The sequence below is a fragment of the Dermacentor variabilis genome, chromosome 4, assembly GCF_050947875.1.
Source record: "Dermacentor variabilis isolate Ectoservices chromosome 4, ASM5094787v1, whole genome shotgun sequence".
Taxonomy (NCBI): Eukaryota; Metazoa; Arthropoda; class Arachnida; order Ixodida; family Ixodidae; genus Dermacentor; species Dermacentor variabilis.
Genome location: NC_134571.1, coordinates 45,768,119 through 45,794,557, shown reverse-complemented (window position 1 = coordinate 45,794,557; position 26,439 = coordinate 45,768,119). Strand labels below are relative to the sequence as shown.

The 26,439-nt window shown below is 44.1% G+C and overlaps 1 protein-coding gene across 1 annotated transcript in view; it reads left to right on the top strand.

Annotated features, from left to right (window-relative positions):
• Positions 1-26,439, top strand: part of eIF5B (eukaryotic translation initiation factor 5B) — a 51,016-nt gene that overhangs the window by 8,932 nt on the left and 15,645 nt on the right. The window contains exons 8-16 of the mRNA XM_075688867.1: positions 394-510; positions 4,941-5,196; positions 8,404-8,813; positions 11,671-11,778; positions 16,915-17,025; positions 17,368-17,435; positions 17,769-18,042; positions 21,763-21,945; positions 24,486-24,779. Coding sequence (XP_075544982.1) covers positions 394-510; positions 4,941-5,196; positions 8,404-8,813; positions 11,671-11,778; positions 16,915-17,025; positions 17,368-17,435; positions 17,769-18,042; positions 21,763-21,945; positions 24,486-24,779 — 1,821 coding nt within the window. The remainder of the gene's footprint in view (positions 1-393; positions 511-4,940; positions 5,197-8,403; positions 8,814-11,670; positions 11,779-16,914; positions 17,026-17,367; positions 17,436-17,768; positions 18,043-21,762; positions 21,946-24,485; positions 24,780-26,439) is intronic.

Sequence of the window (26,439 nt, the reverse complement as noted above, 5' to 3'; positions counted from 1 at the left end):
TTAAGGCGAAAGCCTTATATGCCCCATGAAGTGAAAAATTCGGCATCCGGCGTTAACATACGATGGCAAGAAAACCCACGTGACCAAGTGGTGAAGTCACGTTCCCTGCGCTAAACCTACTGCAGCTCACACTGCGAAATCCCACGGTGAACAGCCACGGCGTCAGACGGATGCTGTGGCCCACACCTAAAGAAACTACCTTGCCCACTCCCCCAATTATCTCAAGGTGTACTTCAGCGGATTAAGGTGGATTATGGTTGGTACAAATTAAAGTAAGGTGGATTAAGGTAGAGCTTTAATTTAAGGTGATCACTTAAAGAAGTCATTATGCTTTCACATTCAAATTACATAAGGATACTTAAGTAACTGTCAATTTTACTTACTCCTGTCCAGATTGCTGCTATCCAAGAGCACCTGAGGAAGCTGAAGGAGGAAGAGGAGAGGAGGAAACAGGAAGAAGAGGAGAAAATCAAAGCCGAGGAGGAAGCTGAAAGGTTGCGAGAGGAGAAGGTGAGATATTAGTTGCTCATCAAAGGTGAGCAATGCAGGAACTGTTGAACTTTTGTGTACTGATAATAGGTGTGCTTATTCTTGTGCTTTTTGGTTGCACCAGAAATTAAAGAAGTTGAAGTATCAAGCCAAGGCTGAAAGTATACGTGAACTTTGCCTCGTAGTGCTGTTTCACACCAATGCTGATTGGCATTGGTGTTAAGGGGGGGAGGCTACCCTCGGATACCAATTTTTTTGTTTTATGAGATATCCTAATGATATTTTCAGGATTTACTCATAGCAAAAGCATTAGTAGAACTACAAAATTTTCATGCGGTCATGTTCACTGGTTCTCAAGTTACAGCAATATGTCAGAATGGTGCACATGGTTTTCTCATTCCAGGCCTGTAGATTTTTCAAAAGTTGCTGCAACTGTGAAATTCACTATGATGATTCCCAGATGGACGCCTCAGGGCAAGACAGAGCCCTTTTTTTAATTTCCTTGCTGAAGAATTTTAGCAGACCACCGAATTTAGTTTTGATGATTAAGACTTTATCAGTTAAATTTTGATTAAATATCACAAATCACAGACAAATATATTAAAAAATTTGGCTTGTGCTGCCCCCAGAAATTTATTCAGATACACAATAAAAAAAGAACTTCTGGAAATCTGATGAGCAGTTACAAAGATATGGCTGGAACAAGCAACCTCGCCAGCCAAAAAAGTCATTTTGAGAAAATGAGCTTTGAAAGTTTTGAGCACATATATTGGTCTAAAATGACCCTGCAGCGTAACTGAAGATGTCCTTAGGCACTCTCTTCTTTTTCCGCCTTTCCACGTTCTTTTGCGATCGCTTCTTGGCCTTTTTCAAGCACAGAGAATCTTTCTCGGCTGCCCGTTGAATGGCCAAGTGGCCAGGTGTTAGCCCCACTGATCAACATAGCCCTTGGGTGGCACTGTGGCAGCCAGCATTATATCTTAAAACTGCCTCATGCAGTGCTGTCTCTACAGCAATCAGCAACGCCTGCTGCTCTTTAGGCATCACGGACCACAGCACGGACTGAAATGATTCTGATGCATTCTGCATCTTTGCTCCCAGGCAGCGTTGCAGAAGGGAAGCCTGTAAGAGACGCTCATAAACAGGTAGCAGTGCTTCTGCAACAGAGCCTGGAAGATTGTAGCGATGCTTCGGAGGGTGGCACACCATCACTCTTGCTGGCGTTATGACGACGCCACGAGTCTGCACCCTCAGGGCACAAGTCGGGGTGAGGATGCAACAACAGTCTCCTAAAGATGGTTGAAAATCATCTCGTAAAGATGGTAGAAACTTGGAGAATATGTGAACGGCTTCAACGATAGACGATGGCAAGCGGAACACACAAAGGGCACCGGTGATGGAGGAGCCAAAGCAGACGATGGCCGGACGCATTATGCAGGAGACCACTACGTCATCACACGCAGCAGCCAATGGGAGTCGCAGGCTCCCCTGCGTCTTTGAGGAGTGCACGCTTCGCCCAATCTCAGCTTCGCGTCTCACCCGCGGGAAACTTGAACGCTCTCATGAGCCCTCCAATCATGAGCAATTTACGCCTCTCCCGCGCTGCTGTCGCCGCCGCGGGTGGCGTGGAAAGAAAATGACAAGAATGCACGAACAAAACAACACCAAAATGGTGGCGCTCGGGGGAGCGGTGGAGAAATGGCGTTCGCGCCAAGTAGGGGTATTTTGAGCGCTCGCTCGCCGCTCAAGGGCTGCGTGGCTTGTTATAAACTTCATTTGAAATAGTCTTGCGATAAATTAGACGTTGACATTTACAGAAATGGTAGTTTATAAGACATACCGACTGAATATGTGGTTTTCCAAAAATTGACTTTTTCCAGATTTTTCGGTTTTCAAAGGCCGCATCCCCCTTAAGCAGCACTCTTCTAACTGATGTGACTGAACGTAAAGGTGTATACAGTAAAAGCTCATTAATTCGACACCTGTTAATTCAGACAGCTCTATTGGTCCCAGCAAAAGTGCATGTTAGTCTATGGGACCAAACCTTCGTTAATTCGTCAGAATTCGGCCCCGCACCGCTTAATTCGGACAAATGCTGACGGCTGCCGCTACACGAAAGTGTGGTAAAGTAGCACTGGCACCACTCGAGTGAAACCGAAGCCCAAAAGGCATTGCCATCGTCATCAATTAGTGGGGGTAATTGCAGCATCACCGAACGTCGGCGTCTTCTTCCTTCGTTTCACTGCGCCTTCAACGCCATTTTCCATTGTGTTGTCAAGTCCGCATCATCTCTTCTTGCGGAGTTTTCTTTTTTCGTTGTGACCATGTTTTGCATGCCACCACCATCGTGTGCTACAGTGATGGCAACGCTGGCAAAGCAGCAGTTTTACTGTAAGTTGTTTCTGGAGCTCAACTTTTTTGCTGATTGTGCAGGGACAGTCGGTATAAAAATTTTAGTGTCTTCATGTGTTGTTATTGGAATACAATCAAACCCGTTTATTGCCAACTTTATAGTTTCGCAAGAAGTGCTCCTTGCATCAGTGGTTCGTAATATGTGGACCTGCCCTTCAATACGCGCAGAAATTAACAACACTGTAGCTGGCATCTGCAGCTACAATTGAAGACCACTTTGGTCCAAAAATAGGATTTTCACTACTTCCGTTTTTGTTCCCAGCACTTTTCCACATCTGACTGGAAGTTTTCGTCATCTAAAGAACGAATCGCAGCGGTGTAGCTCTTTCGAAACAGCACCTGGCTGGTTCCGATCCGTCCATCTGTCTGTCGCCTGTTCGCTGAAAACTCCGGTGCAACCCCATGTGCATGCACCAAAAAAAAAGGATGGAAAGAGAAAGAGAGACGCGTGATTGGCTGTGCCAGTAGTGACGTCGTTGCTCTCCATCGCAGCCGAGTGTGCATGCAGCAGTTTCTCTCCGGCTCCGAAATGGGTAGGCCATGTGTCATATGTACTCCTGAGGAGCAGGCAGCTTTTGATCAGCAATGCTGCGAGCAGAACCGGGAACAAGCTTGCCTACACCATGCCGATGCTGCAGCCCAGGCACAAGAACAGGCTCGTGTAACCGAGCGCAAGCAGCAACTGCATACCAAGGATCCAGCAGCCTACCAAACCGTCGTTTAATTAGCCATCTGGATTAACCCAGCGATAAACACTGGGGCCGCATATTTCAGCTTCGCTGCTTAATCAGCTGTACGGAGTGCTTGGGCAGTAATTCTTTTGCTTAAGAGATTCCGCATACAGTAGTGAAATGATCTAGTTGGCTGCAAACGGAAATTACTGTTGTATGCAGGCATTTTGCAAAGGTCTTCCCATTGCATATGTGCAATGGCTACACACTCGCCAAGAGCTGTGCAAAGCTACTGTTTTTATGTTGCTTCGGCCAAGAAAATGCAGCGTCCAAAAGGTAGAAGTTAGCAGTAACAACGTAAACGAAGTGTCAACTGACCATAACCACAGACTCTCTGCAATTTTGCATGGCATCATGGCCTCCTAGATCAGAGGCCATGACTGCCTTTACTGCTTCGCCCTGAGACACACTGGAGACATCCCTTGAAGGCACGGCTACCGTAGCTTTACCCTGGCATGGCTGAAAGCCAGTGGCTTGCCTCGCAGCTTCCGAAATCTAAGCACAGTGCTCACTCATATTGGTGGTTGAATCTTCATCACGGTCGGAGTGGAGCGGGAGGCTGTGCTGCTGTGCACCTGGTCCAGTCTCACTTCCGTTTTTGGAACTTCATGTGCACCCTCCTTTTACAGCAGCTGGGTTCGAAGGGTTTGTTGTAACATTACGACAATTTTGAAAATATTTTTTGTATCTGGACACAGTTTCAATAGGCAAGTCCGGAAAATCGTAATTGATGTAAAATGTGGTCATTATAGCCAATAGATCGTTATGTCTGGGATCGTATTGTGTACACACTCCATATGTGTACACACATCCATCTCTCACCCCTCATCTGTGATTATTATGAGGAATGTGAAATAGTGGGGATGAGTCATGTATAGGCAATAAATAGCTTCTTGACATTCCCATCTTATGTACACAGGGAGACCTGTTTTTAGTGCAAACCGACTTATTAAACAACCTTTGTAGCAGATAATGCAATTCTGTTGCATCAGGTAGATTACTTCGAGGCTGACATTACTTGCATGGGAAATAACAAGGCAATATTAGCTAATTAGCTTTGTAGTTATTCACCTTAGAGCATGCCTCAATGTATAACCGTAAAGAAATCATGTCAGTTTTGCACAAATCCTGTGCTTAGCGCCAATATTGAAAGATATGTCTTCAAATTGTCTGGTGAAATGCAGAGATGAGCACTTATCAGCGGTGTGAAAAAAATAAAAGTGCAGTGCATCCCCTTACGATTGTTACATTTCCTTTTGAAATGGTGCTATGCTACTGATGTCATTCTGTGATCTCTGGCACACGCAGCTGAAGCAGGAGCAGGAGCGCAAGGAGCGCAAGAAGCAGAAAGAGAAGGAGCGGCGGGAGCGCGCCAAGGCCGAGGGACGGCTGCTCACCAAGGCACAGAAGATGGCGCGGGCCCGCATGGAGGCCACGCTCAAGACACTCAAGGAGCAAGGCATAGAGGTGCCGCAGATAGGAGAGAAAAAGGAGAAGACCTCGCGCACCATGGACCGCCGCAACAGGAACCAACGCAAGAAGCCCGAGGAAGAGGAGAAGAAAGGTGGGTGTTACACGCGAGATAATGATGCGGGGACACAATACCTTGTAAGCTCAAACCTCATTATAACAAAGATGAAAGGGAAGCTGAAATGACTTCGTAATATCCATTACTTTGTTATATCAATTATTGCCCTTTACTGCAGTACAGTCAAACCCATTTATAATGAACTCAATAGTTCTGTAGAAAGTAGTTGTTATATCGGGAGTTCATTCTATATTGACTCTCCCTTAAAAACACTCAAAAATTAACCACACTGTAGCTGGCATCAGCAGTTACATTTGGCAGCACTTTGGTCCGAAAACCAGATTTTCAGTGTAATTTTTGTTCCCGGTGTGTTCCCGCACCTAGGTGCAAACTTTCGTTAGAAATGTCCAAAACAAAATGTGGCATCATGTAGCTCTTTCAAAATAGCACCCAGTTCCCATCACCTGTCATTTCGAAACTGCAAGCGCAGCCACCATCTTTTATTCAAGAGCTTGATGTGTTTTACTACCAGCGAGACATGACTATTCTGCACATGGGAGCTAAGCATTCTAGCTGGCCTGAAGCGTAAACTTCGTAAACTACTGCAGCATGCTGCGATTCTGCGAAGGTCTGGGACGTCATGGTATCTGCATTACATCTGCGCGTCAGCCACATAAGAGCCGTAAAATCGCGTTATCTGTGTTGCTTCAGGGTGAAAACATATATGAGATGTTTGAAAGGTAAAACATCACTGCAGTCACTGGCCAATAAATCGGACACTGATAATCCGGACATGCTCCATAATTCGGACAGCTTCGTGGCACCGCCAGTGGTCCTATAGACTCAAGGGGGGGAAGCAGGGATCAGAGCTAACGTTTTGTTCTTTGACCTAGAGCAACGAAATGTGGCAGCCACACTCAAAAGTGTCTTAAATAAAGAAATATCCAGTTTCATTACGATACCTTGACTAGTATTCAAGTTACAGAATGTTACATGTGTTCCATTTGTGGAAAACCTGGCACTGTAACAAAACATGCCTGTAGCTTTAATCTTCGCTCAAAAAAGAACTATAGGATACAACAGCTCCAAAACTTTTCAGACCGCTTTATTTCTTTTTACACAGAACATCATGTTCACCTTCACTAATTGTACTAGAGCTTATCATTCACAAATTAGCATGCAGAAAAAAAACTAAGCCCTCAGCAAGATATTGAAGACTGTTATACCCTCAAGCACACTTCAGGGAATACATAAGAACAAACAGGATCAAAATTGGTCCAGGCATTCCCATGCTGCCTTTTCCACAGACAGTGCAGAATGCCTAAAACACACTTTTAAGAAAATGTCTCTCAAAGTTTTTGGAGCAGTTTACATCTCTCAAAATGCACCAAGATTGCAGTTTTTGCTGTTTTTGCTTACAGGTGGATTTTTGGGCCTCTGCCCTTTGATTTTGTGCACACGAGATGATTTTCTGGCTCGCCTTCAGTTGATGCTCAATGTGCTTAGTTGCGCAGTTCGAGGTGCTGATGTGCGACGTACCTAGCCGCGCAGTCTGAGGTGCCAATGCGCGAAGTGCCTAGTCGCGGGCTCGAGCTGTGCAGTCTAAGGTGCCAGTATGCGAAATGCCTAGTCACGGGCTCGAGGAGTCGACGCTCGATGGACTTAGTCGCGCAGTTGGAGGCGCTGGTACACCATATGCTTAGGCAAGAGTTCGAGATGTCCACACGCGATGTGCTTGATCGCGGAGTTGGAGACTTCTATGCGTGAAATGCTTAGCCACGGGTCCGAGGATTCCACGTGCGAATCTTGGTCGCGATGTCTACGTTGTCGATGCTCGGTAGGCTTAGCCATGGGTCTGAGACGTCCACAAACGTAGGGATCAGCCATGCTACTGTGGTGTCCGCATAGCGCTGTTTTGACACGTCGAGTTTATGGCGAGTGGAGACTTCCAGACTCGCGAGGTGCAAAGAGCCGAGCAGACGACGACCGCGCTGAAGTCAGGTGGCGGGCGCGGCCAATCGCACACTCCGGCACTACCTTCAATCATTTGCATTTTGCGTGCTTGTTTCTGTATAGAGTAGGTAGCTAAAATGGCAGATTTGAAGACAGCAAAATGCACTTTCCAGTGAAACCCAGATGGTGGTGCTCGGTTGCACCGTTCCGGAGATATTCTGGTTTGAAAAATGCTGTTTTTTGTTGATTTCCGCAAAATTTTTCGCCACCTTGGCTGATAAAACAAATTTTTTAGAGCACTTCTACATGGCTTACAGTGATATTTCAGAATCAGATAGAAAAAGAGTTATAGAAACTGAAGAAATCAATTTTTTTTTGTGCCATTTTTTGCGATGTAAAAGCCGCATCTCCCCTTAAGGAGGGACCCGGGTCTTTGGGACCGAAAATCGACCGAAAATTCGAATTTTCAATTTTTATTTTCTGCGTTCCTGACGTGCTTCCACGCCTATCTACGACATTTGGTTACAAAATACCGCGTAGTTCTTCTGTTATCGTGATCTGAAGACGCAAATCCACAAGCGTTGCCTTTTGAATTGGGGACGAATCGCGCCCGATTTTCGTCACGCATAACTCGATAACTAAGCGCTCTGCCAGCTCCATTTTGGTATCATTCCAAAGCTCACGTTTCTGGCTTTCTTTATTCGTCAGTCGGCAACATTGCCGGCGCTGCGGTCACAAAGAAATAATTACAGAAAAGGAAATTCGCGGCACATGCTATTATTGGCCAGTTTGAGCATGTGACCATGATGGCAAGTCATGATTGGCTCCAAGGACCACGAGCGCTTAAGCAACAAAAACAGCTGCCATTTGGTCTTAGTCTTGTGACTGCGACGTTAGATATGCTGGATATCCGACAAAGTTCGTTCCATGAATCGTTATGAATCGTTATTTCTATACACTATGAAGACTAGTCCTGTGCACTTCACTCTGTCATTCATCACAGCCACAGTACAGCTCCGGGGTTGAAAATTTTATTAATCACCATGTTACACTCAAACTTTGTTTATGTTTCGTATGTTTACGTTATGTTCTAATGTTTGTTTACGCAGAGTTAGCGGAAAATATTGAAAACACACCATTGAACTTCACAGTAAGAGTAATATGTTGTTTTCTTTAATATTTCCTTCCCTTTCAACACTAATCGGGGAAGTTCTACTGCTGTTGCATCTTTCTGTTCATTCTTTTCTAGCTCTCTTGCATGTACCAAACACATCTTTGTCACCTTTACAGTGGATGAGACAGTTCCCCAAGTACAACTGGAAATTTTGGGACCAGACACCACAGCGGCGACCGAGCAAAACGAGCAGCAAAAGGAGATGTCGCCCACAGAGCCGCCTCCAGAGGAGAAGGAGGATGTGAAGGATGCCTGGGATGAGACCTCGTCTGAGGAGGAAGACGACGAAGAGGAGACGATTGAAGAGAAGATGAAAATGGACATCAAAGTCCAGGTCAAAACTGAAGCTCCCAAGAAGACCGTGGCACAAAAGAAGGGCCCCCAACCATCCAAGAAACAGAATGAATCGTCCTCTTCCGAGTCTGATGATGAGGAGTCCTCATCCGATGAGTCATCCGATGAAGACAGCAGCGAGAGTGAGGATGACAAGTCTCACTCCAAGGAGAAAGTGATCGCGCGGCTAAGGGTGAGTGCTACCACTTTCTGGTGCCTTGTGGTGAAATTTAAGAGGACGCTAAGGGAATGTGTGCAGTATTGTTAACCCTTTCTGGTTTGGCAATTCCTGTGGGATGATTCCACTTGTATAAGGACTATCCGACATAGATAATAGACAGTTTTAGTTGACCGTATGCAACTATAGCGTATGCTATACGCTATAATATAGCGTACGCTAAGCAGCACACGTTTTTTACAATTTTAGTTGGCCGGCGATATCTTCGGATCTTAGAGGCCATATGCCATTGTTGCGGCTATTTCGCGCCTGTAGCGATAGGTGGCACTGACATCTTGAATGTTTCTTTCGTTAGGCTTCGACTCGTTCGAAACGAGAAGCGATCTCGAAAACACCACGAGGTTATCCATAATACTCTGTCGTCGAAGTGGCCTGAGACTATGCGAAAGCCATTTACACAGTCATTTGCTACGACTGAAGTGCATTTACAAAAGCAACGCCAAATTCAATTCGAAGCAGGCAGCCGGGACCGCCGCCATGTTTCCTGCAAACCCTGCAAAAAACACTAGCGCTAACTCGTTTGCGTCGCGTACGCCCGCTATACCTGCTATTTCGTTTAGCGTTCAGCGCATGCACAGTGACGACCCGTTATTTTTTAGCGTACGCAATGGTATAGCGTACGCTATACTAAAAACTGTCTAATAACAAAGGTGAAAGTAAACAAAATATAACAAAAAATTATTCTTCAGTGCATTTAACTACAGAACAGTCTTTATTCAATCCATATGCTCATTCATCATCAAAGACGAAAAACCGCACATGAATTGTCAGGATTCTCATCTGGGAAAGCTGCTTCGAGCAATCACTGCAGCTTACTTGTAGGCGTCCTCAACTGACTGCTAGCCATTCACTCGTTGTGATAGCAGTTTCAGGTTTTTTCATGCCATGTTCACAGACTTCAGTGGCCGATGAGACCTCCACTTCGCACCACCAATTTGCTCCAGGGGGATAGTTTTCTACTGCACACTTATGAAAAGTGCTAAAATCTTAGTTGCTTTTGCAAATGCAATATCTCCTGCGAAAAAGACCAGCTTTTTCATTTCGTGAAAAAAACGCACTTATGAGCATATCTGCCTAATTGTTGCGTAGTGGTCGCGGAACAAAGTTTTCAGTGAAAGTCAACAGGTTTACTGTTTCACTTTCTGTTTTCAGAATCAAAATGGTGCAGTACCAGCATGTTCCAGTTTGCTTCTGTATATATTCTATCACATCGTTTTTGAAGAGGAGACTAATAATTTTGCACCTTGAGGCAATAGTAATGGATGTTTGCACCGAGGTTTCTTGTTCCATAGTGGCCAGATGACAATAGAAATTGTGCTAAAAACCACTACAGTAAAACCTAGTTAATTCGGACTTCACAGGACCGAAAAAAATTGCCGGAATTAACTAAATGTCGAATTATCGAGGGTATCAAGAAAAACAATAAGCAAATGCATACTACGTCAACACGCTTTTATTTACTGAGTGAGTAAGGAAATCCTGGTTCCGTTGTGCAACAAAGCAGTACGGATGTACGATTTCAACTGATGACCATGGTGATGCCAACTCCGCCGCTTCATTTTGATGGACGCTAATGTAGTTTGTGCTCATTTGCGGCGCTCCGCACTCGCCGAGCTCCATGAGTTGTCCGAATTAGCCAATGTGCGGCCAGATACGCCCAGAGAACGAGTCTGAATTACCCAGTTTTCTTAATTAGGGTCGACTTAATGAAGATTTACTGTGTATTCGATGAGAGGGCACTTTTCATTAATATTGGGAGGAAACTCAACTAATGCTTGCGTATTTTACAGTAACATGAGGAAGCAGAGTGTCAGCAACTCCAACTATGTACATAGTTTATGTAGACTTGGTTCTGCAGATAACTAGAAAAAGCCCACATGTTGCAGTGGGTTGAGATTACTACTACCTAAGGCATGTAAAATGTTTTCAGTATGGCTTACAATCAATCTTTGAATAATTCGTGCCCATCCCTCACACACTTGTGATTTTCATGGGCCATGAGCTGGCTGCAGCATGCTAATTTGGGACAGGTGGTCCTCGCATATAATGAACTGTTTTGGGAATATCATTATAGTTTTGTCTTACCTTCCTCATAGAATTACACAGAATATAAATTTGCTACTTCAGAAACGAAATTCGAGTCACAAAGAGTGAATGTGGTTTGAATGCTTCAAACAGCAGCCAAGCTAGTTCTTCAACATGCACCTAGATTGTGTAAGTCAACATCTTTGCATTATTCACCTGCTAAAATACGACTGCCACTGCCAAGTATTGAACCAGAGACATTGTGCTCGGTAGTGAATGCCATAGCCGTTGTGGCACATAATTTGTTTCTTTCACATTTCATGAGCAGGCCAAGCCTGCTTGTGAAATGTTGCTTAGTTGTGTAACTCTGCTAGAATGTGGTCTTCCCCGCAATGCTATTTTGGCATCATGCATATGCAATCACACTTGCAGCACACTGCATTTTGTGTTGAAGGGCAGCACTTACTGCTGCTATTTTGCACTTTGCTGCATCCACTGCTGATGCTGCTGCACAAAGGTTCACATAGATCTGAGAACATGATTTACTGAGAAGCAATAGAAATGCTATTAATTTGAAGCAAAAGAAATTACGTCTACATTGTGAAACACTGCTCCTGTACTGTCGTTCTCTCTTCAATGGCATGCTCCACTACATTTTAGAAATTTTTACCTTTTGGTTATTCGCTGCTAATATGTTTCTGCTTATCTCCATCACTGTGACGTTTCATAGGGAGTGTCAACTTTTCATTGTCTGATCTATTTTCCCCTCTTTTTGCTTCTTTCCCAGAAACTGAGAGAGGAAGCTGAGAAAAAGCGTACAGTGGACAACCTTCGGTCACCAGTCATTTGTGTCCTAGGGCATGTCGATACGGGCAAAACTAAGATTTTGGACACAGTAAGTACCTTATGCACATTTGCTGTTGTGCAGAACACCTTGCCACACCAACAGATAGTTTGGTTTTCTTTCAGTAAAATTGGCATACTGTGTTTTACTTAGGTGCATCTTATACAGTAGCCATGCCCTTTTCATCATATTGTTGGCTAAATATGGCGGCGGCACTTCATTAATAGATTCTCTTAGTGGTGTCTCATTGTAACTCCTCTGCACTCATGCAGTCGCTACCCTTTCATAATTTTACTAAAAGGCAGTGCAACCCTATTTGAATGATGTAAGAAAGTGTTCCTGGTCAGCAGACAACGATGCATGAACATGTGAGCCAAATATTGCTCCGCTGCATGCGGCGGGGAACCTTGAATCTTCTGTGATAGATTGCTTACTTTCACGTTGTTATCGGGGGCCCCCTATATTTTTTTCGATATCTGATGTCAACAATGACATTGCAGCGGATGCAACAGACCGCGAGTGGCGATCATTGGGCATTTGGATATGACGATGAGTTACTCACGAGCGCACCCCTTCAGATCTTTTTGGAAACAGGGAAGCAGCTGTTGTTAATGCGTCCTGCCCATCCCCTTACTGGTTCTTTTGTTGCTGTCGAGCGCCTGTGTCATATGCTGAGCTTGAAGGGTTACTGCAAGTGCACTGTAAAAAAGCAAATGGAGAGCAAGGTTCAGGACATTGCTATCGAAATAGCTGCGCGCCCCATTGGAGGGGAACCGATTAGTTGAAGGGGAATGGGAAAATTTTAGCATTGCCCAATTTGAACTAGGATTCAAAGTGTGCACTTTTCAAACATTTCTTAGGGAATACCATACAAACTTGCGTAAGAGCTGCACTTTTCAAATTCTGGGTGTGAATTTTCAAAGTGTGACTCATAGATAAATATAAAAAAACTTTATTCATGTGGAAAAATAAAATTGAATAATGTTTATTTCGGCCTTAAGTTCTTTCTCAGTCAGAAGCCTGGTGGCTCGAGCTTGTGTTGGTATCAAGCAACCGCAGAAAAAGCTGGATAAAAAAGTAACAAACAGTCTGGCTGGGGAACACGATACCGTATCACAGGCTGCGACGCAAACATGGCAGCATGGCTGCATCCAAGATGCGCAGCTGTAACACAAATAAACTGGAATGTCTTTCTTTTTTTAACTATCTAGTTCAAAACACGGGTCTACACATTACACGGGTGTGGCTGTTACATGATATTATTGGGTATATATTACTTGAAAGGCATTGCACTCATTTCAGGTTGTTGCTCAGGTTTAAAAATAACTGTGCTTCAGGGCCCCTAATGCCGCTTCTATGATTTAACTGCTCTAAAAAAATGAAATCTGCCCGTTTTTATTTGTGAATATTTAGTTTACACTCATTTCACAAGTGTCAGATAGAGCACAAGTTATACCCGTGCCACTTGGGTGTGGTTAATGCCATTAAAAGTGTAAGCCCTTAAGTTTCATAATGCCATTAGGGCATATTTCGGTTGCTGCTATATGCGCATACTTATTGACATTAAACATCGCGATGGCGATAGCTGTACTGAAATGGTCAAGTTTGCTGGCCAATCGTAATAAAAGAAATATATATTTAGAGAGAAAAGGTTTAAGAAATGGCATGAAAAACATTAATAGGCATATTTTATCTACTTTACTTCAGAAAGGTAGAGCATTGTGGGTCATGTTTAGTGCCATATAAGTAGGGTTATTCGTTTTCGGGTTTTATATTTTTTCAAATTCGGGGGGTAAAAATCGGGCGTTATTTTTCGGCTTGATAATAGGGGAGAAATCGGGTTTTTCGTGGAGAAATTCCGCAATTCGGTTTTATCGGGTTAAATTTACAAACTAATAATTTATTCGATTTGCTCTAACCGGTGGGTAACAATTAGGGCTAGATTTTGGGCTGCTTTCAAGAAAATATTACAAAATTTGGCGTTTCTTTGTTAATTATTACTTGCAGTGAGAGGCAACGGTCAGTTTTGAGAAAAGAAACATTTTATTCACGAGGGCTGGTCATCGACGTTCTACATGTCCTTATTAACATACATAATCATCTGCATGCGCAACATCTCGGTTTCCATACGAGACCAGTCTGGTCTCATCAGGTACCTTAGCTGAGAGAACGTTCGCTCAATGTCACAGCTGCCATTAGCTAGGCACAACAATGATAACGCTGCATTTGCTAGCCTTGGGTAACGCACAGTTGCGTCGTTCCAAATGTCCATCACTTCAACACCTTCATTTGTGGGGCTTGCTTCCAGCAAGTACAGGTTGAACTCCTCGCGAAGTGAGCCTACATCGTCCATCACGGAATTAAAGAGAGGTCGGTAGTCATCAAACGACTGACTCAGCAGCCGCTTCTGGAACGGATCAAGTACGGCTTCCAGTTTCCACAATGTCAACTGGTTTTCTTCTTTGTCTGAGACGTTCCGTTTCAAACTGCAGTCCCATTTTGTGGAGATTTTGGCACAAAACTCTTCACAAGTTTTACTAATATGGCACTGCTCTTAGGCAACATAGACAAAACACCTTTTGCCCGATCACTTTTACCGATCATCGTGGAAAGCTCGTTGACAGTCTGCTGTAGCTTGACGTTTACGAGGTGAACGAAGCTTGGCATGAGGAGTTCTCCGCTTTCAAGCGTTTTCTGGACACCTAAAAGAGGCTCGAGTGCATCTCTCATTAAGACTGCCTTTGCATAAAGAACCTCTTTTTCAGAAAGTATCACTCGAATAGCTTCCGCTTTGGTGCTATCATGCGAGCATTCAACAAGTTCTGTTAATGAGCTCCACATTTCTATGACGACAACAAGCACTTTGTAGAAGCTTTGCCATCTGTTCGGAACTACAGAAGGAGGCTTCTTTGCATCAGCGCCAAACAGGCTATTAGAGGCACATATTGCGATGTACTTTTGGTGCAGCTTGTTAGCGTGTTTAAATAATGCTCCAAACTTGATCACTGTGGATCGAACATCAGACATGCAAGGTGACGAAATCGCATGGTCAACGCTCACATGGATCAAATGGGCTAAGTCCTTTACATGCAAGATGTGGATCGCTTCAGCTTCCCAGATCTCACGTACCATTTTTCGCATGTACTCCGCGGAATCTGTGGCTACGGCTACAACATCCTTCCACGTCTTGCCCACAGTAAGGAGAGCCTTGCCGACTACCTGGGCCACTGTGTAGCTGTTCGAAGCATTAACTCTGTCGACGTCGACTAAACAAACCTGCTTCTTTTTTGCCTTTTGACTATAATAGCACAGCAGAGTGTTAATGGTAGGCACTCCGGTTATGTCAGGGGATTCATTGACGATAACACTCACTTTAACGGCTTGCATATCATCACGGATTTTCGCCATGTCCTTGTCAAAAGCTTCTTTCAGGTATTTAATCCGAAGTCGCTGTCCATTCGGCATAGTTTTAGCGGCCTTGCAGTATTTTCGTATGAAATCTTCCAGAGGTCCGTCCGCCTGATGCATGCTGATTCCACTGTACGCCAGGGCACGAACGAAGTCTTGAATCACGCCATCCGCTTCATTTTCTTTCGCACGCTGCCTACAGGAAACATCGAAGAGCGTTGGCTGATATGTTCCTGCCTTTTCAGCTTCTTGGACTGCCATCTTCAACTTCTTATGACGCGAGATGCTCGCGAATTCGGTCGTAGGGCTTCTTCGCTGGATCGGTGACCATGTCGGTGTTGCAGTACTTGCACACCAGCGCGCGGCTGCCTTCAGAGTCTTTTGTTGTAGTCTGTAAATCCTTGTGTTCTTTGCACCAATCATCCAATGTCTTTCGTTTTCTTCCCATCGTGAATGCTAGTCAGCAGTGCTGCGAATGCACGACGTGTAAATATCGCCGCTGCGCGTGCCCAAGCTGCAGGCGCTGTGTTCGGGACTCTGACGTTAGATGGCGCCACGGGGCCTGCAGTCAACGATTGTCTGTCTGTCGGCCGCTTTGGCCGCCTCTCGCCTGCGCGCCAACTGGAGGCACAGCAATTCCGTGGGCACAGTTGTTTCAGAAATCGGGAAAAATCGGGTTTTACCCGAAAACAAACAACCCTACATATAAGTGCAGTCGGTACGACCACAGAAACGTATTAATAAGATCTGCAGAGAAATACCTTACAATAAAAGAAATAGTTTTTATCAAGAATTCATATATATTTTAAGAAAATTTTGAGCGTACACAGAACTTTTTCTGTGCCTTCAAGTCTTTGATGCATTGCAATTTCCATTGCTTGCAAATGACATTATCATCTGCTGTGTAGCAGTGCGCAATATCTAATGTAATTTGATGAATGTGATTAGAGTCAAACAAAATTAAATCTTCCCATGTGATGGGTGTTAGTGACGAAGCGTGTGAGTGGATGTGAGCATGCACGGGAGTGAGTGCCGGTGAGTATGAACAGGTGTGAGCACTGGTAAATATGAGAATGAATGAAAGTCAGTGACAGTGAATTTGAATAGGTGTGAGCATAAACACTAGTGATTGTCAGCAATATGAGTGACTGTTGGCAGTGTGAGTATCTATTCGAGTGAGTGTTGCTGATCGGGAGTGTTTCCTTTTTTTAATGTTTACTCAACGTTCATAAACGATTAAATATATAAATATAGGCCAGTTTCAACAGTCTACATCAGTAGTGCTTGATGGTTGGTCCCATGGAACCAAGGCTCATAGTCTGGTTGTGTCGTGGGATAAAGGCCCGCTGTTTGCAAGTAGCACCATTGGGTCTTGTTTAGGCAAGGGCATGTCCACTATAGCTGTTTGATTGTAGCTGCGGATGCCGGAGCTGAGCAGTATGGGCAGGTATCCCCAAATGCACCACGAAGATGTTGTGGCCAACCATAAGTGACCAACGGGGACCAACAGTATGAGCACGAGGGGGGTGCTGGCATGTGTGAATTGAAGCTACTGCGAACACAGGTGAATGTTGGGTGTCTATAAGTGTAGGAACGCGAGTAGTGCCAAAGAGTGCTGAGTACACACTAGTATGAGTGAGTGGATAGTCTACAAAAACATTGGTGAGGGAGTATGGGTGAGTGTTCACTTATTCTGCCCACCTATGCTCAACTGTCATTCATTAAAAGTTTACATTTGTAAAGGTTTCTGGAATAAGGTTGCCTCTTATTCTTTTGCAGATTCGGCATACTCATGTCCAGGACAGTGAAGCTGGTGGCATCACTCAACAGATTGGTGCTACAATGGTTCCTCTTGATGCCATCAAGGAACAATGCAAGATGGTCAAAGAGGTACTCCTTGTTGGGCAATATTTCTATTTTTTTATTATTTAAAGGATTTGGTTGCAGCTGAGCCAAATACTAGTGGGAGTCCAGATTTTTGCACTAGCTTGCTAAGAGCAGTTCGGCAGTTAAAAAAAAATATATTATAACACTTTGCGAATTAGAGCTAACTTTGAGAGCAACCTTATAAAAATATGATTTAGTGTAAGTACTAAAAATAGCATCCACAATTCTAATAGCCTGTTTATGTCGAATGGAATTCAAATTAAGTAAAAACCTCTGGCAGCTCTTTCTCCTCTTGAAGTGCCATCAGGCAGCGCCTCTTTTGTTCTGTTTTTCTCCCTCTCTCAGTTTTCAAACAAGGCATTGAAGATTCCTGGCCTCCTGATTATTGACACTCCCGGTCACGAGTCGTTCAGGTAATTAGTGCATTTTATGATGACTGTCTTTTACATTTAATATTTTGGAATTTGTATGTGTTTTGGTGTACAATTTCGAGACTGATATGTTAAAGCCGGTGATAGTCCTGGCATTCCTACGAAACAGATACCTCTTTAGCACTGGCAGACTTCATCTCAGCAACTTGTGTCCAAGAGTAATTAAAAGTTAAGAGTGCAATCTTGCCAATAATTGCACCTTATAGTTTCTTTTGCACGTAATGTCCAACTTCTCATGTAATCCAGCCAAAGTGTGCCGCTTTCGTTTTTTGTATTTTTTTTTTGGTGACATGGAAACTGTTGTTGCTGTTCTAGCAACCTGCGTTCGCGTGGCTCCTCTCTGTGTGACATGGCAATCCTAGTGGTCGACCTGATGCATGGCCTGGAACCACAGACCATTGAGTCATTAAACATGCTGCGCTCACGCAAGACACCGTTTGTTGTGGCACTGAACAAGGTGGACCGGCTGTACGACTGGAAGGGCAACCGCAACAAGGACATCACAGACGTGCTCAAGGCCCAGTCACGAAACACGCGTCTCGAATTTGAGGAGCGCACTCGAGAGGTCGTGCTCCAGTTTGCTGAACAGGTATGCTATAACCTCTTTCATGAGTACTGGAAATGGGCGTGAGATATTGGCATCTGGCGCATGTGCAAATGTACTAATTGTTCTCGACCCCTCTATGCAACTGTGGCTGTTACCAGGGCTTCCGCGAAATGAGGAAACAATGCTGTGCCGCTTACACTTGAGTGTCGCATTCACCAATGCATATACATTTTTGATTGGAATGGCTGATAGCGCCGACTGCAATGCCTGCGGTGTCGAGGAAACTACAGAACATCTACTGTGCTGCTGCCCATCTTTTGAAAATGAAACACATGACCTCTGCACAGCTCTCAATCAACTAGATAGAACACCGTTCACCTTGAACAAGATCTTGGGACCATGGCCTCGCATATCGCACCTACAGAAAGCCACAAAAGTGTTGCTGCGATTTTTGAAAGCTACCGGATTGAGTCACCATCTGTGATCCGGACTGAGTGACCAACTGATATCCCCAGTAGACTTTCTCTTCTTTTAATCTTTCCGTCCCCCTTTCCCTTTCCCCAGTGTAAGGTAGCCAACCGGACTCAGTCATGGTTAACCTCCCTACCTTTCCTTTATCATTTGCTCTCTTTCTCTCTCTGTACTCCCGTGTGTTGTGTCAGTCACCCAGCCTTACAACCGATGTTATAGGGCAACTAGCACCACTGAGCTCTTTCACAAACAATGTTTGGTGCAGAGTGGTGTAACTTAGCAGTTCGTTTTGTTTATTTAGAATTTTGAAGATTGCAGTTTGGATTTATTAGCTTTGGCCGCAAACAAGTGGCTTGGGTACAGTGAGCAGTAACAGCTTTGGAAGTTCCTTATGGAAGCAAGATTGCACACAAGAAAGAACTCGTAAATAATGTGTGCGATAGTCTGGCAGGCTTGTGTGGACAACTTGTTTTGTCTTGAAGGCTTGGCAGACTCAAGGCTATTGAAATGAGTTACCGTAAGAAACAGGGTAGACAGAAGGAAGCAGAAGTGCTGACCATTTCGTGGACCAGCATTTCGTCCGTTTCCTTCTATCTGTTTCTTGCGCTGTCACTCATTTTAATTGCGACGTGCCAACCAGCCCGAGTTAGCTAGAATTCTGTTGCAGTTCAAGATTACTGCTAGTTAAGTCAAGATGACAGACGAAAGTAATCGGGAAACTAGGGCAAACAAGTAAAAAGATCTCTGAACTACTATGTGCATGAAGTGCTGACATCTTTGGCTGTACAGTGAAACCTCGTTAAAGTTGTTGGCCGGAGCTCGGAAAAAGTACGCACTAAACTGTAGTACTGCTTAACCAAAATAGCATGAGCTTGCCCACTTATCTGTCAGAAATGGAACTCATGAAGAGAGTGCGATGAAAGGGCAAGAACATACAGTAGTTATCCACTTCGCACAACAAAAGTGTTACTTTTGTTTGGTGCCGCGGCGGCCTAGCAGTGACAACAGCGGCCTCAAACTTACTGAAGCTTCAAGTCTTCTCGGCAAACACTCGCACGGCGGATTCATCGTTGACATTGCATATTCTCTGTGCACGGGCCCGGTAGCACTGTAGAGTTCACTGGCCGCCTTTATCATTACGGGGGGCTGTTCTCGTCGCAACAATTGCATTCGTGAACCTGACTTAATGCGCAGCTTCTGCCACTGTCGGACCTGAATCGCCCGTGAAGTCATTTCCGTGTTGTCCTTATCACTGTCGTTAGGCGACACTTCGGCAACGATGGCAAAAAGTCAAACCTCGTAGCCGACATCGCTTCGCAGTCGCAGCAGCACTGCCGAGCAACTTCTTTGCATTCCAAATGCCACACACTGTAGTCAACGGTAGATCCCTGTCCCGTGCCTGCACCAACCTGTTCACGCCACATTCAATAGCACGCTGTCCAATTTTTCTTCTATGCTGAGCACCCGGTGTTTTTTATCTGAGCTTTGGCATGACGTGAGTCCTAGCTTGCATGATGCCACAACTATGGCCACGATGCTCTCTGGCACAGCACCGAAATTATATTGATGTTGATGTGGCTTCATGCACAAACACACAGACCGCTTGGAGGCCATTGTTCTGACCTCTGAGGCTTGTTTCCTGCTGGGCTGCCCGATGGTGATGTCATAATTGTGCGACGAAAAATGGAAAGACTACGTGTTAGCCGATACCTGCGCAACGAGCTGGTACGGTTTATGCGGACACAGAACATTATTTTCGATGGCCGCTGAGTTGGGGATTTGACTTTACTCCTTGTAAAGCGAAACTACTGTTTAAGCAGGTACGGTTTAACAAGGTTTTACTGTATAATGTGCTGTAGTTCTTGCTTGTTTAGGACTAGTACTGCCACCTAGGAAAGTACAGTTAAACCTCGTTGATGCGTTTCTTAGGGGGCCAAGGGAAAATAACACATGATCCAGGAAAATTTTACATCCGATAACACTTGGGGCTGCATTATCAATGAGGCAAAAAGCTACTCGCATATGTTTTACTTGAATTTGAACAGAAAGCCAACAAACTTGAAGAACTTCTATATTGGAGCTATCGAAAACTTGGAAAGTAGCTATTCTTAGCGGTGACATGTGGCAGTGAACTGAAGTGCCACCGACAGTGCTGCGCTATTGCAGTTTTTAAATGTAACAACCGGCAAGGCAGAATTAACAAATGTAAAGCTAATAAAGTAGACTTCCTTTAATTCGACTTAATTAGTTCGATCTCTCGGTTTACTCAATGCCAACTGACAGTCCCAGCCAGTGCCCATACATTTCTATAGGCCCAAACTTCGATTATTTCGATCTCAAAATCGGCCTTCGCCGGATAATTCGAACTTGACTGGTGAACTTCGCTGCTATAAAGCCGTGTTATGCAGTGATGCATATGCAATTTATTGCATTGAAGCGTACGAAGAATGGAAAGGTGTCGCTGTCACGGAACATAGTACGCATTTGATTATACAGGGCTATGCGTGTCTCCCGTCACCGTACGAGCACCTAGATGCCCTATAAGCGCACTGGCAGCCATTCAGGACATGTTTTCTAACATTGCTGTGGTGATTCAAGCCCTTGTTTCGTGCCATGTGTGTCTCTTATATGAGACCGTTAGCGGAGCCTAGTACGCATTCCTTAAGTATATGCGCATGCACGCGCCATGCATCGAGAAGCTGAGAAAGATCATCTGTTCTTTGGGAAAGCTAGTGAAAAGGAAGGTGGTAGGATGAAGAAGCTCTGAAAGTCAAGGGGACATTTAAAGCCAACAAAAGAGCGGGGTTATGTCTAAAACTCTGAAGGCCTACCAGCAAAATTTTAGCCGTCTCGGTGCTTGTACTGTGAGCGGATACTGTGCATGTGCGTGCATAAATTAAAGAACACATGCTATGTCCCGTAACAGTGGCACCTTTACCCGCTTGGTATGCTTCATAGCATAATACGGCTATACTGTGGTGAAGCTAACTTTAAAGCTTTGTGAATGAACGGCGTGTTTTAGCATTTTTTCTGCCTTTTGTTTGATACGACCCGCCAGATCATTCGACCAGTTTCGTTGTTCCCGTGAGGGTCGAATTAATAGGAGTTGACGGTACACATGACCCAATGGAAAATAAATGGGACCTGTGCTTTTGCACATAAAAGCCGACAAAAAAAAAAGAAATAGGAACATATTATCGAGGTTCTCTGAACTCTAGTTTGCCATTCTGAACAAAAAAGAAGAGAGAAAAGAATAACTGCTAAATATGGTTTTCCTGCTTGTCTTTCCAGGGTCTCAATGCTGCTCTGTTCCATGAGAACAAGGACTTGAAATCCTTTGTCTCCCTGGTGCCGACCTCTGCTCTAAGTGGCGATGGCATGGGCAACCTCATCAGCCTTATTGTGGACCTCACGCAGAACATGATGGCCAAGCGCATTGCCTTCTCCGAGGAACTCCAGGCCACCGTGTTGGAGGTTTGTGGACCGGCATCAAACAGGGAAACATTTCTGCTTGCACTGGAATACCTCGTAGATATGTACTGAGGAATAGTGAAAGCCATGAAAATTGGGTTAGACTGTACAGCCTATTGCAAACCTGCCAACTTGCACGAATTTTTTGTATAGTCTATGAATTTGGGCCCATTTTATGAATGTTGCATCAGTATTTACAGAAAATGAATTCTGGTTGCAAAAAAGTCTCACTTGTTAGTCTTCAAACCTTCTGTTAGAAGCCTTGTGATGGTGAAAGGATGCAAGAGGTGTACATATTTTCTTTGAGCAAGCTAATACAGGCATGTTCCTGAAGCAGGCAAAATTGGCAACGACAAAGTCACTGAAAATGTCACTGTGACCTAAAAACAATGCGCCGCTTTTCAGTCTTTGCTGTTCCAAGTCTGCTGATTTTTTTGTGTACTGCATCTAAAGGTAAATCATTGTTGATAAAGTCAATATGTATCCCTGAAAAAGTATCTGCTCAGGGCAAGCCTTAAAAACATTTATGCTATTTTTTCCCCTTCCCCCCTTGCGCTTCGCTATTGTGTTTGTCTGTGGTATTTTACAAATTTTAATGTTCTTGGCAGGTATGCTATTGCAAAAAAAAAAAAAAAATTTAATCAGTTAGGCCATGAATAAAGGGAAAATCAGACATCAGCAATAGAATGTCAGCAATAACCAACCGGCCTTTTCTTTTTCTCTTCAAAAGACCATACATTATTATTGCAGTAATACCCATGCCACTTGGATGGTGTTACGAGGTTAATGCTATTATATCCGAAGTTGCTGCTGCAAGTGCATTCTTAATTACATTAAACATTGCGATGATAATAGCTGTCATGAATTCAGCAGGTTTGTTTCACGTCAGAAGTTCATGAAAGGCCACTAATAATATTAATAAACATATTTTTCTAGAGTTTATATTAGTTTACTTCAGAAATGCGTTTTTCATGCTGAGCCATGGTTCCTAACATTGGGAGGGAGGCATTTGGTGGCCAAGCAAGTTGTGAGAATACACTGCACTGCAAGTGGCATTAGGTATGTCCATGTGGCACTGCTCAAATGGCATTGAACTTTTAAGGCGTTAGCAGCTAATGTCATTTTTTGTGCCATTGTGGCACAGGTACAAGTCCAGTATCGTGCAATATCAGTTGTAGAAACTATTTGCAGCTCCATGCAGTCTGCGTCTGCTCTGGAGAACTCAGAATTCCTTCTCTTTACTGTCTCTTGCTTCTTGTCTCTAGCTTCGTTCGATTTCTTTCACCTTGGTGCTAGTGTATCATCTTGGGCCTTGTGTACATTAAAATGCACCACTTGATCTAGTGGCAGCAAATTTATGAAACCTGACGAAGCGTGCAACCAGTGCTTTTTATTGAAACTCTCTGCAAGTGTGGACGGACAGATGAAAAGCTCCAGAGTTGACTTGACGACACTGTCAAAATTGAGGTGGCTTAGCAAACATTGGAAGAGCCCTAGTTAGATAAAATTCAGGAAGGGTCATGCCATAAAGTTTAATGACTTGTTGCCACCTGTAAAAAAGGTGAGGTATAGTTATGAGATGAGGATGAAATTGAAAAGGATTATTGCGGCAACCATTATATGGACACTCCAGCCAAATTTTCACCGTTGCTATTGGCGTGATGTTCTGTATAAAGCCCACGTGCAATGATGATGCATGCAGTCTTTCTGTGTGCTCATTGTTGGCAGTCACATGATCAAGCGCACGCTGGTGGTAGCATGGCTGCACCCAAAGGTAGCACACCAGCACACGCACGTTCCCCCCCTACCCCGGCCAATGGGGAGAAGGCTGGCTTGGCCATGGCTGCTCATGGCTGTAAACACGGATGAGCACAATTATGGCCCACACTCCCATATGTTGGAGGTGATCTGTGACAGTTGCGGCACCTAAGGGTGAGCTGAGGTGGCTGGTGGCTTCATGCCCACCTAATGTTGGCGGTTGTGTAATCTAAGTTTTGGACAGTGAAGCAAGTGACGATAATGAGTGTTTGCTGCTCGCTACTGGTAGCATGGTAAAAGCCAGTGCCCATGGTCATAAAATGAGATCTGTTCATGTTTGTCTGTGCACACATGACATCATGCTAATTAGTTAGCAAATTGGATCAAACTTTATTAACGGTCCTACAGGACATGCATCAGGGTGCAACGTTTACTGCACTTTAAAGGGCCAATAAACCTGCAAAGCTTGATTCATGTAATTTCTTAATACCTTGCTGCGGCTCTCAGTGCTTGACCTTTCAGGCAAAATTACGCTTTTACTTGCCAAGGCATCGAAGTGTGGCAATGCATTCATGTAATGTTGGCTAAACTGGTGAAAGAATGGCACAAGAGAATTAGGAGAGGGCTTTCTTCTGCAGTAAACATTACTCTGGTGATATAAGTGTTATTCACATACAAGTGAAATGATTGACTAGATCATTATTGTGATCTTTCTGATCTGACCTTTGTTTTGACCATGGATGACTTAGTTTTCTGGGACTCATTGAGGACAAAATATTTTGCAGGTAAAAGCCATTCCTGGCTTGGGCACCACCATCGACGTGATTCTGGTGAATGGGACCCTCCGCGAGGGTGACACCATGGTGCTTGCTGGCCATGAGGGCCCGTTCACGACACCCATCCGATCATTGCTTATGCCACAGCCACTGAAAGAGTTGCGGGTAAAGAACCCCTACCAAGAGTACAAGGAAGTGAAGGGCGCCCAGGGAGTGAAAATTGCTGCCAAAGATCTGGACAAGGCCATCGCAGGCCTGCAGGTCCTGGTCGCCAAGCATCCTGACGAAGTTGAAGTGCTCAAGGTATGGAGATACCTGCATGCAAGGATATCTTCTGGAATGGCTACCATTGCCAGTACCGTTAAACTAACCTATAATGAGCGTGACAGTTCCACAAGAAATTGTTGTAACTTTATCAGTTGTATTTTAGCTAGTCATACCAGGAATAGCATGCTGAAAGCAGAAATAATACAGCCTTTTACAGTATGCCATCACTGATTAAATGCTGCTTAATTTCGCACTTAAGAGGAAGCTTTAGCTCGGGCCCAACTCTGATGCGGCCTATTCAAATGCATGTGAAACGCAGAAACGCTTTTCTGAGATAACCCCTGGATCGATTTTATTGAAATTTGTTTCATTTGAGAGGGAAAGTTAACTTCTGGTGACTGTTGGAAGCGAAATTTTGATCTGGAGCCTGAATTTTGTTAAAAGACAAAAATTCGAAAGTTAAAAAAATGCAGAAGCACGAAATTTACAAATTACTAGCTCTGCATCAAGAGCAGGTATTGTGCATCTCTAAACGGCATCCATTAGATCATTCAAAGCAGACAAATTCTTTGTCAGTTCGTATCTTACGTGAATTTGTTATGTTGTGTACAAGGGTTCTGCAAAAGTTGTATTTCCGTATTATGTACTGAATTTTTTCATATTCATTTGTAACATATCAATTTTGTCTGCTTTAGATGTACTATCAGATGCAATTCACAGAATCGTGATATCATATTTCATTGCTGAGTTACAGAGTCTTAAACTTAAGTTTCGTTTTCTGAAAATTTGAGATTTTTCCCAATTTTTAATAAAAGGATTAGAACCTAAATAAAAAATTTGAAACAAACAGTTACTAGATTTTAAGTTTTTCTTTTAAATGTTATAAACCTTGTCAAATTTGGTGCAGTGGTTGCCGGGAAAAATTAATTCTCCTTTTACATGTGTTTAGATAGGAGCACCTGAGCTAAAGCTTCCTCTTAACCGTCTCATACAGGCTCTTCATGATTGCCAGATGTGGGTCTTAGACCACAACTTTTTAGAGTCTTAGTTTTTTGAGGTATGGTGCTGAAAAATTTTATTTAAAACATTTTATTTGTGGAAAAAAAAAAACTTGAAAATGTAGTAAAACTACACCTGGTACCTTGTGCCACCACGAGAGGGCAATACGTATGCATGGTACCATCATCAGCAGCTGCAAGGTAGCAGTGACTTCTGTCATCTACTAGAGGGGTCACGAATCCATATCCAAAGCTCGATAGCGCCTCCAAGAACCTGTTGCCATGCTGTCGCCTTTGTTCGCGTGGGCGCGCAGGTTTGGACTTCAGTCAGCTTCAGTCACTGCAGTGTTGACCTCGCCTTTTGTGTGACTAGCTGCTGCATAGGATGCAGTGTGACTCCGACCTGTAGCGGCTTCGCAGTGCAATGGCAGGCTTGAAGCCCCAACAGTACTTCCAAGTGTTTTTAAAATCGTACGTGGCAGAATTTCCGTACTTCATGCCGTCGAAGAAAAGGGAGAAGTTCAGATTCTGCAACAAGTGTGCCTGTGATTTGAAGATCTCGCATGGCGGCAAGTCTGACACCAAGGCCCACATCGCTTCGAAAAAGCATCAGGGATACGTGGGAGTCGCGGACAGCCAGCCAAGCCTAGTAAGTTTTGTACGCAGTGACGACCTCGGTGTGATTCGCGCAGAATGCC